Below are 15,074 nucleotides of genomic sequence, written 5' to 3'. Positions count from 1 at the left end.
TAGGGACTTTTTGTTAATTCAAACTACACACACACACATACTGACAGGCTCTAATAGGTTTGTCCCCCAACCCTACCCCTGCTCACCCTTACCCTTCAAACACCCAGAATCACTATTACAGAGTTACCATAAAAAGAGGTCTTTTGTGCCCAAAAAAGTTCAAATTCTTAATGAAGGCAAATAAAGGGCTAAGAAAAACTACAAAACCTAGTACCAAAATTTCTCCCATCAACAAGCTTAACAGACGATATATTTACAAGTGAGACTTGTCTCCTAATTCTTCCCACTTGTCTTGCTCAGGGTTCACAAATCACCCTGTGTGAGATCACGCCAGAAGTCATCAACCTTTACAACAGCAAATGAAGGCTTATGACCTTAAAAATCAAAAGGAAGCAAAAACGCCCTTTTAAGCTGGAGAATGAAGGGGTGGCCCCTTCTCTTTACTTTTTTTGAAAGACAGGTAGAATTCCCAGGACTCGCTCAGAATGAAGCAGGTACAAGCTAAGCATGTGTGTCGTGCTCGTCAATCCCCCTCAGTGCTCCACTGCCCGTGACAAAGCCGCACTGTTAAACAAGGTTCGCAAGAAGAGCTGGGGGCTCAGGAAATCGACCCCGACTCAACAAATGTTAAGTGCACAAGCTTGTTTGCTGTCTAGTTGCTATTTCTTAGTGTGATTTGTTGACACCACTAAATTCAAGATCAGGCAATGAATCATTCTGAGATTCGCATTAATCTTGCTTTGGAATTTTAAACCTCTTGCATATATTTAGATAAATCAGCTGCTGAGCATCCGCAATGAAAAACAATTAGGAAAAATATGTAAATATATGGGAAGAAAAATGAATCAAGCACTGATCTTGTCACTGGAGATAATGAATAAGATTATTCCAACAGCTATCAGATTCAGTTTCACTGTTCTAATTTCCTCTCCGATAACGACCAATAACCAAAATCTGTCCCCTTTTCCAAAACAAACTGGAAACAGATGTAAAGTTACCATCAGTAAATGCAACATGAGGAGAAAGAAGTTCCAAAATAGGTCAGTAGAAGTTGAAAAAGGACCCAAATTTTAACCTTGCTCCTAGAGCTACATCTCACTGCCCTTTCAACAGTGAACACCACACTTTAAGGGCATTCCTATGGCAAATAGCCAGAGCTGACCAAGTTCAATGCTTTAAACAAATGAGTGTGAAATAAACAAAAGAGCAAACTATATGAAGCTATTAAATAACCTTTTCTCTTACCTCAGGCATCATCTCCTCAATGAAATGAATTGTGTAGTCTATGTTGAATCTAATTACTTTACACAGTGGAATCTGCAATAAGAAAAATGATAGGTTCAGTTCTTCCTTCACAGTACACATGCACTTGCTATCTGACCCAGAAGGCCATGAACCAAATGAGAAAGTTTCACCTTAACCTAAGCTGCTAACAGTACCATACACAGAGCTTTGACCACAACTGCTGGATTTTAATGGCAAGAACCCAGATAGCCTGGCCTCTATAGGAAGCCTGCAGAATGTTGGTGCTTAATTAACTATGTTATATTAGCAGCAGCATAAATATGATAAGAACCCATTTAAACCAAATATATTGCCTCTAAAGTATTAATAAAACCACAATTAAATATTTCTTTTACTCAGGTTTTTAAAATCCTTCAGAAGCTTTAGCTCTTCAGGTACATCAGGGACAGCTAGATGACAACCCACTGGTTATAGATTCCTGTCACCAAAGTGCACATAACTCACTTTGCCCATGTGGCTCTGGAGCAAAAGCATACACAGTAATAAAAATAATAATAGCTAACAGTTATTGAGCCAGGCACTGTTGTACTACTTCACATACACCTATAAGATAGGCACAGCTATTATCCCCACTGTACAGTGGAGGAAACTAAGGCAGGGTCATCAGCTACCTTGTCTAAGGCAAATGGGAGCTGGTAAATAAGAAAATTTTGCTCTAGACCACAGCTCTAAGGCACCAGAGAATACACCTTTCATTAGGTGTTCTAATACTCAGGGTCTGTGTGAAAATGAAGGAAGGCTCAGGTGAAATAAAACCACATCTATTTTGTTTGGTCATCAGACACTAGCCAAGGGCCTACATATAATAGGTTTTCCATAAGTATATTTTTCAAGGAAGGAAGGAATGAGAGGGAAAGTGTGAGGTCACTGTAGTGTGTTAGCTGACTAGCTGGGGAAAACAATAGACTCAGAAGCCTAGAGATGTGTTAAGTAGGCTTTTCTGGCCATTCAATCTGTCCACAGATGATTTTATATAGATGCAATCTTTTTAGAAACCATAGCAACCAGAAACAAACTTTAATTCTACCACCAAAAAGAATGATAAGAAAAACAAAAATAGTCTTATAATGCCATCTGCTGGAAATGTGTTTCTCAGAAAAGAAGTTTAGTTCTTTGGTGCTTTTTCATTTTTTTTTAAGGATAGTGGCTAATTTGAGTGAAATTTATAGTTAACTCTAATAAGAAATCCAACTTATACTAAGGCCACTATTATTTTTAAGCTCTTTATTCCTATAGCATATAAAAATATTTGAGTTACAAATGTGTGTATTACTCATATTTTTTAAATATTTATTTATTTTTGAGAGAGAGAGAGAGAGAGAGAGAGAGAGAGAGAACGCGAGTGCGAGTTGGAGAAGGGGCAGAAGAAATAGGGAGACACAGATCGGAAACAGGCTCCAGGCTCTGAGCTGTCAACACAGAGCTCAACGCGGGGCTCAAACTTACGAACTGTGAGATCATGACTGGAGCGAAGTCAGACGCTTAACCAAATGAGCCACCCAGGTGCCCCTATTCATATTTTTAAATATCTATTCTTTGCTAACAACTATGCTAGGTTCGGAGTTACTCTAAAATAAGCCACAGCCTTTTTTAAAAGGCAAGAATCTAAAGAGGCAAACAAGCATGTAAACAAGTACAAATAGAATGTATACAATGTAACGTGTAAGTGCACCTGAAAACAAATAAGCAAACAAAAAAGTATAAAGTACAAAAGAACCAAAGAGGAGGTAACATCTGAGTTGAGTCTGCAAAGACGGGGAGAAATTTTCTAGGTCATCCAGAAAAATTAAGTTGGGAAAGAACAGGTGTTTAGTTTTTAGCAAGAAAGAGAAAAGGGAGCTGGGGAAGACTAAGTCTTTAAGCAGTTCAGGCGTGAAATACATGGAGAGAGAGAAGCAAGGAGATTCTAGACAGGAAAAGTATAAACTGTGTGCTACAGACTGTATAAACCATGTTACCGATTCAAGGCTTATCCTTATGGCAACGAGAGGTTACCCAAGTACTTTAAGTGAGAGAGTTTACATTTTGGATGGGCTGCTATGTAAACAGTGTGGCAATGGTTTATAGTAGAGCAACGCCAGACACTGGAAGCCCAGACTGGAGTCTGATGAAAAAAACAGTCCAGGAGCCAAATGAAGAGAAGACTGGAAATAAAAGAGCAAATTTTAAACAAGGGAGATGTTAGTGAAATATACAATGACTGTTCTGATGTGGAAGTGAAAAAGGAAAGAGAGAATAATCTCTAGATTTCTGGCCTTAATGAACAGATAAATCACAATGGCATTAATACAAAGAAATTCTTAGGGTGTCCTCTGAATACCTCAAATTCAGTATGTGAGGAAGAGGACAAGTTCAGTTTTGCATAGGTTGAAGGTGAGGTACTTGAGGGGATATCAAGGTGGATATGTCCAAAAGGCAATCTGAAATGTGAGTGTGGAGCACACGTCAAAGCCAAAAGTATCAATTTGATCAGAAGATGCATGGGAGGAAAAACCGTGGGCGAGACTACATTACTCAGGAGAGAGCATCCAGAAGAGAAAAGGACCAGAGCCCTTGGGAATAGCCCAAGAGGCAGTCAGAGAAAGAGCAAAAGTGTCAACTTGATTCCTCCTACCATGCGCAAAAGCAACTCCACTGGTCCTTTCCCATATCATTTCAACTAAAATCACTTCCTGGGATTCCTTCTTTGAGCTCTTCTCTTCTACATACTTTATTTTCTTTCTTTCATTTCTTTTCTTTTTTTTTTTTTCGAAAGAGAGAGAGACAGAGAGAGAGAGAGTGAGAGCAAATGTGTGAGCTGGGGAAAAGGGCAGGGGAGGCGGGGGGGGGGGGGGGGGGTGGGTTGGTGGCAGCAGAGAGAGAGAATCCCAAACAGGCTCCATGCTCAAAGCAGAGCCAGACACAGGACTCAATCTCATGAACCAGGAGATTATGACCTGAGCCGAAATCAAAAGTCAAACAACACTTAATCAACTGAGCCACCCAGGTGTCCCTATACTTTATTTTCTTTTGGGCTCTCACCCACACCACTAGAGTTCTTGTGAGATATACAACTCTGGAAAGGCAAAGTCTCCTTTTCTACTCAAACCTTCATCTCTCTCTAAGACTCAGAGAATTTGTCATTTTTCTACATATGGCAAGCTCAATTTATTTCAAAGCCAATGGCCAATCAAATAATATAAATGCCTACCATTTCTTAAAACATGTTTGAATACTGACTGACACCAACTCTTATTTCATACTACCAAAAAGAAACAGAAAACACTCCCTAAATGTCTACATTCTAACTCTACTACTTCCAGGTGCTGGACAGCTAAATCCAGGGCAGTAAGACTACTAGAAATGGAAAGCCAACTAAAAGCAGGGGTTTTCTTGTGTTTTTGAGGACAGGACATGATGTATCTAATACATATATCTTTATAACTTTAGTTATGTTGTCAAAATCTTTAATAATATCAGGTATTGCAAGTAATAGAAAATGTACTACATAAAAGGATAAAATTCTCCCAAATGCTCTATACTTAGCCAACAAGGCTTTCAATCCACTTCAAGAAGATCTTAAGAAAACTTGTCAGAACTAGATTTGCTGAGATTCTAATGTTACCATCATTTGCATGCCCTTCTTGCTGATATGTTCTCTCTAGCAAGAAAATGAATCAGATCAGTAAAGCGATTTAATAATTCTTTTTCTGGGAGGCTATTTCAAATTCAAGAGGCCTTTGATGGATCTAATCCCTATGAACTGTACAACATTCAGCTTAAAACTCGATTATTTTATCAACATCTCTAACATAAATGATGAGGCTTATCTTCTCGTTACAGAGTTAAGTTCTCAAATTTGGAGAACTTGAGTATTTATATAAAATATATGCTGAAGCCAGGAATTTTTTCAGACCTATCTTTTATTGCATAACAACAGTAACAACTGCAATTAATGAAGCATTAGCAGCCTCTCAGTGCCAAACCCTGTGCTGACAGGCTTTTTAAAAAGTGCAAAGAATCACTCATCCAAGGTCACATAAATATTAAGAACTGGCTTAAAAAAAAAAAAAAAAGAAAGAATTAGAAGAAAGACACAAACCAAGGTCTGACATACTACCCGAAATAAGAAATGCCAACATGTATTATGTGCCAAAAACCATGACAAACACTTTTCATGTGTCCTCTATTTTTCCCAGAAGCTGGTAAGATTGCTACAACTAATACTTCTATCTTACAGATAAGAAAATCAAGGATTATAAAGATTGAAATGTCAAACCATACAGCTAGTAAGTGGAATTCACTAATGTTTAAACCCCTGGTTTCTCTGGAGCCACAATGCTTTCCTCCTTTGATTAAGGTGAGCCTGAAAGTTAAGATGAGATTACTTGTTTTTTTAAGTTTATTTATTTCAAGAGAGGCAGAGAGAGAGAGCAAACAAGGGGGAGAGGCAGAGAGGGAGAATCCCAAGCAGGCTCCGAGTGGTCAGTGCAGAGCCCTATGCCGGGCTCAAACTCACAAAACCATGAGGTCATGACTTGAGCTGAAATCAAGAGTCAGATGCTTAACTGAATGAGCCACCCAGGCACCCCGGAGAGAAATAATCTTAAGCAGGCTCCATGTTCAGTGCGGAGCCCGACACGGGGCTTGTTCCCCATAACCCTGGGATCATGACCCGAGCCAAAATAAAGAGTCGGATGTTTAGCTGACTGAGCCACCCAGGGATCCCAAGATCTATACTACTTCTAAGGAAATAAGAGATAAGATAGATAACTTTAAATATTTTCATAGTAACTAAAATATTTATATTTACAAGCCCACTGAGGGGAAAACAGAAATGTATTATTTTGGGGGAGCTGGGCTATAGGACTTCCAACGGCCTTTCCTACTCTAAGACTATGAGGTTTGGTGTAACAAAAGGTTGGAGTGCCTGAGACATTAAAAAAAAAAAAAAAGTAAAGAACCCATCAAAATTCAAAGTCCTTTTAGTGGCTTTTCATAAAGACTATTAAAGAATGGTTCAATGTAAAATTTTGTAACTGTGTTGTGATGGATGTTACTAAACTTCCTGTGGTGATCATCTCACAATATGTACAGATGTTGAATCATTACACTATGCACCTGGAATTAATATAATGGTATATGTCAATTATATCTCAGAAAAAGAATGGTCCAACATTACATTTGTTTTATATTATGGTCCACACTGAAGGTAGATGTTATATATATTATCAAATGATTTTATTTTTATATTTAGAATGTAACTATCTTCTAAAGAAAATTCTCTAGGATAAAATATATGGTGAAGAAAAATTCCATTAAAAAAACAATCTGATTTGGGGCACCTGGGTGACTCAGCCGGCTGAGTGTCCGACTTCAGCTCCGGTCATGATCTCATAGCTCGGGAGTTCAAGCCCCATGGGCTCATACTGTCAGGCTCTGTACTGACAGCTGAGAGCCTGGAGCTTGAAAATTCTCTAGGATAAAATATATAGTAGAGTAAGAAAAATTCCATTAAGAAAACAATCTGCTTTGGGGCACCTGGGTAGCTCAGTCAGCTGAGCATCCGACTTCGGCTCAGGTCATGATGTCACAGCTTGGGAGTTCCAGCCCCACAGCTCACAAGCTGTCGGGCTCTGTACTAACAGTTGAGAGCCTGCAGCCTGCTTCAGATTCTGTCTCCGTCTCTCTCTCTGCCCCTCCCCTGCTCTCTCTCTCTCTCTAATATAAATAAATATTAAAAAAAATCAAAAAGAAAAGAAAAGAAAAGAAAAGAAAAGAAAAGAAAAGAAAAGAAAAGAAAAGAAAAGAAAAGAAATCTGCTTTAAATTAGTATCACTACTGGGGTACCTGGGTGGCTCATTCAGTTAAGCATCTGACTTTGGCTCAGGTCATGATCTCACGGTTCATGTGCTCAAGCCCTGCGTCAGGCCCTGTGCTGACAGCTCAAAGCCTGGAGCCTGCTTCAGATTCTGTGCGTGCGTGCGTGCGTGCGTGCGTGTGTGTCTCTCTCTGCCCCTCCCCCACTCATGCTCGCACTCTCTCTCCCTCTCTCAAAAAATAAACAAACATTAAATAAATAAATTAGTATCACTATTATAGAATCATGTCTACTTATAAAGAAAAAAGAATGACAGAAAGGAACAAAGTTAGGCAAATTTTATTCTTTACTCTCCAGTGGAACAGAATTTCACATTTTGAGTAAACAGCACTTAAATAACTTTTTAAACTGCAAATGTAATTTCTTATAAACAATTCAGAAAGGATTTAAAGAACATTGTATTTTAATGTAGGTACATCATCGCTATAATTTAGTAAGTTCTACAACAGCATCTAGACTGGGTAAAGTATACTGCTGTACTGCCTTTTCGAGCTGCCAGCAAATTGTACTCTATGTCCAACTAGAATACGGAAGAAGACAATTACCAAGACTGTTAGCTTTGAATGAGAAAGATTTTGACTCATAGATACAGAACTTCCCATTTGAACCAATTACCAACAAAGCAGCTTTAATACCTATATAAAAATATCACAGATCTGTATGTCAGACCAAATCTCTTAAAGAAGACATAGTCCTGGGATTTGAAAGCAGAAACTTGTATGAAATTAATTCAGGGTCCAGATGTCCTATACACAGCGCTATTTCTTTTTCTATAGCTCCAAGACTAAATAGCCGCTCCTTAAAACTTTCCAACCTTCTTCTGAAGGACACCCAACTCAAAATAGCTTCAACACATTAATCCACAGTTTATCCTTCTTTTCCAATCTTTCACACTCTCAAAATGTTATTCTGACACATGTTTACTTACACCATTTAATGTGGACCAAACCTGTGACTCATTAGCACAGATGTCACACCCCCACCTGACACAAACTGCTGCAGACTTCCTGCAGCTCATGCAGAGGAACACAAAGTAAATATTACTTAGAAGCCAGAAGAAAAAAATTTATTTTGACTTTTAGAGGGAAAGAATGAAAAGAAAGAAGAGGGTACAGGAAAGGAGAAAGCCAGTCAATTAGCACGTACTTACATTGGTCAGGGGGGCATGTGCGAACATAGAAAATCCTTCAAAGATATACTCATGATCATCATATTCTATAACAGTTGGTCTGTCAGTCTGAAAGCAAACAGAAACACAAAACATGAATTAAATAATATAATTTGCATGTGCAGAAATCCATAAGAATACAAAGCTATCAACAATGGACTCCACTGACATTTTTCTAAACTCCAGGGACAACTTTATACAAAAGTTTAATTTTAGGTGGAATTCTCTTGGTTGGTGGAATTCTTTAGCTTCAGTAATATTTACATACTGAGACTATCAAAATGTTTATTATGGGTATCATAAAGGAGAAAAAGGCTATATGGCTTCATTTTCTAGGAACTTGTTGTATTTAGTCCCACAATACTACCAGATCTACTCTTACTGAACTATATTTCTGACCTAACAAAAGTCCTAACAAGAACAAGATAATAGCACAGTCAACTCAAAGCTCAAACTGGAAAAAAAAACTCAGGATCACGATAGTCAAGACTAGCAACCACCTGAAAGTCTCTGAAAGACGTCAGGGTACCACAGGCACAACCCCTCACAGCGCCATTCCCAGGCCCTCCAAAGAGAAGCTACCCACCACACACAGTTACAAATCAATTCCCACATAATGTCAAAAACATTAATTATCTGAAAATTCAATCTGTGATTAAAACATACAATTGTTAATCTAAGTGTATGAGATTCTCTTCCTTATGCTATTCTTATAACCCACCATTTTTAATCCTAGATGCTAACTATGGAACTAATTATCAAGACTGGTAACTTAAAAGACAGTTTTTAACACAGGTATTGAACATTATTCTTTTAAACATTATATATACGTGAAGAACGGAAAGAACACGCTAAAGAATATCCACATGTACATTAGTTGTTTTGTACATTAGTAACATAATATTACTGTTAACTTTCTATTCGGATATCTCTAAATAAAGCTGGTCTAAATTAAATATAATAGAAAGAACTTCTGACAAGATAATAAGGTATAGCCACTTTGGAAAACAGCTTGGTAGTTCCTTAAACATACTTACAACGTGATCCAGCAACTCTAGTCCTAGGTTTATACCCAAGAGAAAAGAAAACATACACCCACAGAGAAACGTCTACAAATTTACAGAAGCATTATTCGTAAGAGCCCCAAAGTGGAGACTAGCCAAATGTTCGTCAACTGGTAAACAGGTAAATGTAGTATATCCATATAAGGGAATATTATTTGGCCATAAAAAAAAGAATGGAGTTTTATGTTACAACATGGGTGAATCTCAAAAACATGCTGAGTGAAAGAAGCTAAATCACATTTTCTGTGATCCCATTCACATGAAATATCTAGAACAGGCTAATGATAGAGGCAGAAAGTCTCTTAATAGTGGTTGAAGGCTGAGGGATACAAAAGAACTGACTACATTAAGTACAGGGTTTCTTTTCAGGATGATGAAAATGTTCTGAAATTAGATTCTGGTGATGGTTTCACAATTCTGTGAAAAGAATTACATCATGAAGTATACACTTTAAATGGGTGAATTTATGGTATATGAATTATCTCTCGATAATGTTAAAATATATAATCACTAACAATCTAATTTTGAAATTGAAATCTCTGGATACAAGTAACCAGAATTAATAAATTATGCACTGTGAAAGACAACACAGCAAAGGGCAACAGCCAACAGTCATGCACACTGCAGTCAAACTGTCTTAAATCCTCACTCCACCCTTACTATCTGAATAATCTTGAGCAAGTTACTTAACCTCAGAGTAAAACGTGGACTACTGCTCCATCTGTATAGTGGGGATAATAATTCTACTTCGTTGGTTTGTTGTGAGAAAAAGGTTAACACGTGTCAAATACTTAGAGTGGTTCCTGGTACCACAGTTGATAAATATTAGGTATTACTACTATTGTCATAAATACAATAGACCTTCTTGATTGCTAGCTTATATTAGCTATTCACGGATTTTTAAGAGATGCAAAAGTGTTCTGTGCATTCTTCCAACTCCCATAGCTCCAATGAATAGCTCCAAAAGTCATGGCTATTATGTATGTGGCTACTATGTGGTACTGACGACATAACTGAAAAAAAGGTACAGAAGGTAGTACAGTGAGAGGAAGCAAAATAAAAGTCATTATGATAAAGGCCAATTTTATCAAAAATAAAATATTTTTTAAAGAAAATTTAAAAAATGAATCAGTACTGAATCTATTCACATTTTAACTTATTTGCACACAACCTATTTACATTTTAAAATGAATGAAATCCGGGGCGCCTGGGTGGCTCAGTAGGTTGAGCGTCCGACTTCGGCTCAGGTCATGATCTCGCGGTCCGTGGGTTCGAGCCCCGCGTCGGGCTCTGTGCTGACAGCTCAGAGCCTGGAGCCTGTTTCGGATTCTGTGTCCCCCTCTCTCTCTGACCCTCCCCCATTCATGCTCTGTCTCTCTCTGTCTCAAAAATAAATAAATGTTAAAAAATGTGAAAAATAAATAAATTAATTAATTAAATAAATAAAATGAATGAAATCTGATTTTGTTAGGAACTTACCAAAAAGTTTGTAGGAGGGGAGACTGTAATTCGATAGTGGAAAAGCCTGCCAGCATTGTTGGTCATAGGGCGACAGGGCTTGATGGCCTGAGGGGGGAACCAAAAATGAGTTTAAAAGTAAAGTAGCAAATTATTTTTATTCAAAAATAGACTGTATTTTCTAGATTTACATCTGACAAAAGAGGTTTTAAATGTGTTCCTTCACAGGTTGGTAGGAAGAACAGTATTAACAAGATAAAAAAGGACTGCCCGGTTACCAGTATTTAACCTATTTCCTCATGTGCAATAACAGGAGTTCAGACAACATAAAGAACTTTCTAGATCTAAATTTCTCTATCTTCCTCTTATTTGTAAAATAACACAATAATTGACCTTTGGCTAAACTCCCAATATACTGAAAAAAAAAAGGGGGGGAAAATAATCTCGAAAGTAATAGCAGGTTTTGATAGGGGGAAAAAAACAGTAAAAGGATCAAATACGCTGAATAAAATTAGAAGGTTCCTGAAATGAAGAACACATGAGAGGTGGCAGAATAGGGTATGCATGGAGGTCAAGATGGGAAAAGGAAAACATAAACTGATGCTTTTTTTTGCTCTCCTTCCTTGGATCACCATGAGGTTGACAGGGGCTGTTAGGACTGACTCATAGTCCAAATAATCCCTCTGTCCAGTCTTGCTTACACACTCTTCCCCTCCCAGGCAAAGATTCCCTAAGAAACACTGGGCACCCAAACTTCATCTTAACATCTGCTTCTGCAGAATCCAGTGTGTGTAGCTCCAGGTATGAACCAAGAAAACCAGAGACAAGAAGGGATTTTGGATCTGAATCACTTAGCACCCACTGGCAATGAGGACCCCATCAAGGTGGTAGGTGGAGTCCCTGGCACCAGATGGCAGGCCAACTGAAACTTTCAAAGATGGTGAATTGGGAGGGTATACGAGCGGAAGCAGATGCAGTGTACCAGGTACTTAAGACTATGAGAAAATGCGTGCTATAAGTATAATGGGATAGACAGCTACTGCTAAGCACCACTGATGCTGCACTAAGCCCCTCAAACTTTAGTGTGCTTTGAGATCACCTGGACAGCTTGCTAAACCTCAGATTGCTTGCTCCCCACCCCAGGGTTTCTGATTCAGCAGATGAAGAAGGCTACAAACCTGCATTTCTAAGAGGTTCCCAGGTAAAGCTGATGTTTGGAGAACCAGTGGTCCACAGAAATGTAACAGGAGATGGGGAGGAAAGGCAAGTGGAAGCCAGACGGACTCTTGGAGGCACACAAAGAAGCTCTTGTTACCTGCAGGGATCAGTCCAAGAGCACCAGGACCAAGTGCAGGGTCAGAATTGGATGGACCCTAAAGAAAATTGACGGCCAACCAAGGTATTGACCAAGGGAAGAGACCTGGAAACCTGAGATGAGGACATACAGGTTTAACTCCTCAGACTCCCTGAAACCTTTTGCCTCTTCAGAAGTGGCCCATCCCTGTCTACTAAGAGCAAGCACTCACCTGTGTCTGAAGGCAATGTCCCTGTAAGGCAACACTACCTCCCTCTGTCCCAGCACCCATCAGTCTCCCCTCCCGGCCAACAGACCTATAATTAGGTCACAGCATAACCCAGCTGGGGAGGTGCTGAGAGGAGAGGTTATATCCCAAAGGAACTGCAAGAACTAGTCAGCATGTGCCAGCAGCAAGAGTCTGCACGGGACCAGATGAGAGTGGTTGACCAACAGGGCCAGAACAAAACAGTAGTTAGGAAAGAGTTAATTGACTTGGGAACATTCAGGATTCAAGGACACCAGATGTCAGGAACTGCCTACTAGGATGTCTCCTAAAAGCATGAAAAAGCAATGGCCCACGATGAGTGAAGTTAAAATGCCAAAATTGCTGTAACAGAGAAGGAAGTAGTTCAAAGACTCAAGGAAGTGGGCACATTGGAATAGATATATTATCTGTGACTGAAAAATACACCAGATTCTCATATTCCTTGGGAAGGCCCAGAGCACATGCCAAAGGCCAAAAGGAATGTGTTGGTGAAGGGGCACCAGCCTCACTAGGAAGATCAGTGGTGGCCTTCTCTGCAGGCCAGGGCTGACTGTAAGAGAGGTGGTCACAGAGCAGAGCTTGCTGATAGCAATGTGGATGACAAGACTCTGAAACAAGGGAGGCAAGATGATGGGACTAATTGTTAGAAACCAGGTCTCATTATAACCAGCAAAATCAAAGTAGCAACCAAAGGGGTCTGGTTCACAGAGAGTCATGGAAGTAGTTAACAGAACATGGTGTCCTTAGGTAAAATGAATGGGTAGCTAGCAAAAATAATACTTAGTTTGTACCACCAGAAGAATCTAGAAAGGATAACCAAGAGGCTGAAGGTAGGCTGCCCCAACAGAAAGTCATGATCCCTTACCCAGTTCCAGGCCTACAGGAGGAAGGGGGCCCTACTAGACCTGGACAGGACAGGACAACCCTGTCCTTCCACCAAAGGGTATACAGTCATTTACCCAAATAACTGTACGTTGGGGAAAGGGGAATCCAGAGTGGTCAAGGAGTGTTGGACACAGCATCTGAATCAACACTGATACTTGGAGGAGACTAGATAGATCACCCTAGTACACATTAGAGTGGGTGATATAAAGCTAAGGTAACAAATGGAATCTTGGTCAAGGTCTGGCTTACAGTAGGTCCACTGACTACACAGATCTGCCCAGTGAGTGTTTCCCCTTGTCCCTGAATGTTTCATTGTCTTTGACAAAACTGGCAGATGGCACCACTCCACACTGCTCTAGAAGAGGAGTAAGAGCCATCATAATGGGAAAGGTCAAGGAGGAGCCACTGAAGTTACCGCCATTCCCAACACAGGTATCAAAAACAGTATCGCTCTGGGGGGATGGTGTAGATTAGTGCCATCCTAAAGGATCCAAAGACTCAGGAGTGACGATCTTCATCATAGCTTTGTTTAACAAATGGATCCTGGAGGATGACTACAGACCACCACAAGCTCAACCACGTAGTACCTCAGACTGTACCAGCTGCGCCAGGTGCTACGGCGTAGAGCTGATTAATATGAGCCCAGGTACAAAGTGTATAGGAACTGATTTGCTGAATGTATTCTTTTCCATCCCAATCGGAATGAAGATAAGAAATGGTTCGCATTCTATGTTCATTCACACAGAAAAGACAACATTTACAGTTTTGCTGCCAGGCTGTATTAACTCTCCCACTCACTGTCACAACAGTCCAAGGAACTCTCGACCTTCTGGACATACTGCAGAACATTGTAATGTTCCACTACATCTATGACGTCATGTTTATCATCTAAAAGCCCTGGCAAAGCACGCATGCTCTGGAGGGTGAGAGATAAACCCCACCAAGACTCCAGGGTCTACCACAGCCACACCATTTTTAAGAGTCAATGATCTCAATACCAAGATATCAGTCCAAAGTAAAAGACAAATGATTGCATCGTCCACCTCCTACAATGAAGAAGAAAGCACAACACCAGGCGGGCCTCTCTGGGCTCGGGGGCAGTATACCCCCACCCAGGGATATTGCTCCAGCCCATTCCCAGAGTGGCACAAAAAGCAGCCAGCTTTGAGCGTGGCTCCAGCGACAAAGGCTTCGGCAGTTCCAAGCTGTAGTGAGAGCAGCCCTGATGCAGGGGCCACAATACTCAGCAAATCCTACATTGTTGGCAGGAAAGGATGCTGAGGGGAGTCTGCGGCCATACTGGGAGAATCATAATGCTGGTATGTGGTGTTCTGGGGCAAAGCCATGCCATCTGTAGTAAAGAATTATATGCCTTTGAAAAACAACCCCCAGTGTGCTACTGGGCCCTGGTGGATATGGAAAGCACAGCCAAGGGACAGAAACAGACGTGTGGCTGAAGTGCCCATCAGAAGCTGGGTTCTGTCAGTCTCACCCAGGCAGAAGTTTGGAAGGGACCAGCAACATTCCATCCCAAGACAGAGGCCGTACGTCCAGAATCAGGCACACACAGGAGCAGCAGGCACAAACAAGCTGCGCAAGCAGGTGGCCCACCACTGCTGCACGAGCGCCCCTCCCTCAGCCGATGGCTGAGGACAGAAGGATGAAAGCAGAGGGAAAAGCCCAAGCTTGGTTTGCAGATGAGTCTGTCAGGGATGGGGGAGCAAGCCAAAGACGGACTGTGCCGCAGCATCGTTCAGGGAGGAATATGAAAG

At 40.3% G+C, this 15,074-nt stretch overlaps 1 protein-coding gene across 7 annotated transcripts in view; it reads right to left on the bottom strand.

Moving 5' to 3' along the window:
* The window catches only part of DROSHA (drosha ribonuclease III), a 125,207-nt gene that overhangs the window by 84,207 nt on the left and 25,926 nt on the right, over nucleotides 1-15,074 (bottom strand). For all 7 annotated transcript variants that reach the window (XM_015544399.2, XM_007097443.3, XM_007097446.3 and 4 more), the window contains 3 exons: nucleotides 10,877-10,963; nucleotides 8,316-8,402; nucleotides 1,246-1,317 (listed from right to left, as the gene is read on the bottom strand). In XM_015544399.2, coding sequence (XP_015399885.1) covers nucleotides 1,246-1,317; nucleotides 8,316-8,402; nucleotides 10,877-10,963 — 246 coding nt within the window. The remainder of the gene's footprint in view (nucleotides 1-1,245; nucleotides 1,318-8,315; nucleotides 8,403-10,876; nucleotides 10,964-15,074) is intronic.

The sequence above is a fragment of the Panthera tigris genome, chromosome A1 (assembly GCF_018350195.1).
Source record: "Panthera tigris isolate Pti1 chromosome A1, P.tigris_Pti1_mat1.1, whole genome shotgun sequence".
Lineage (NCBI taxonomy): Eukaryota > Metazoa > Chordata > Mammalia > Carnivora > Felidae > Panthera > Panthera tigris.
The sequence above is the reverse complement of the archived record's forward strand: the minus strand, read 5'-3'. Positions and strand labels throughout refer to the sequence as shown.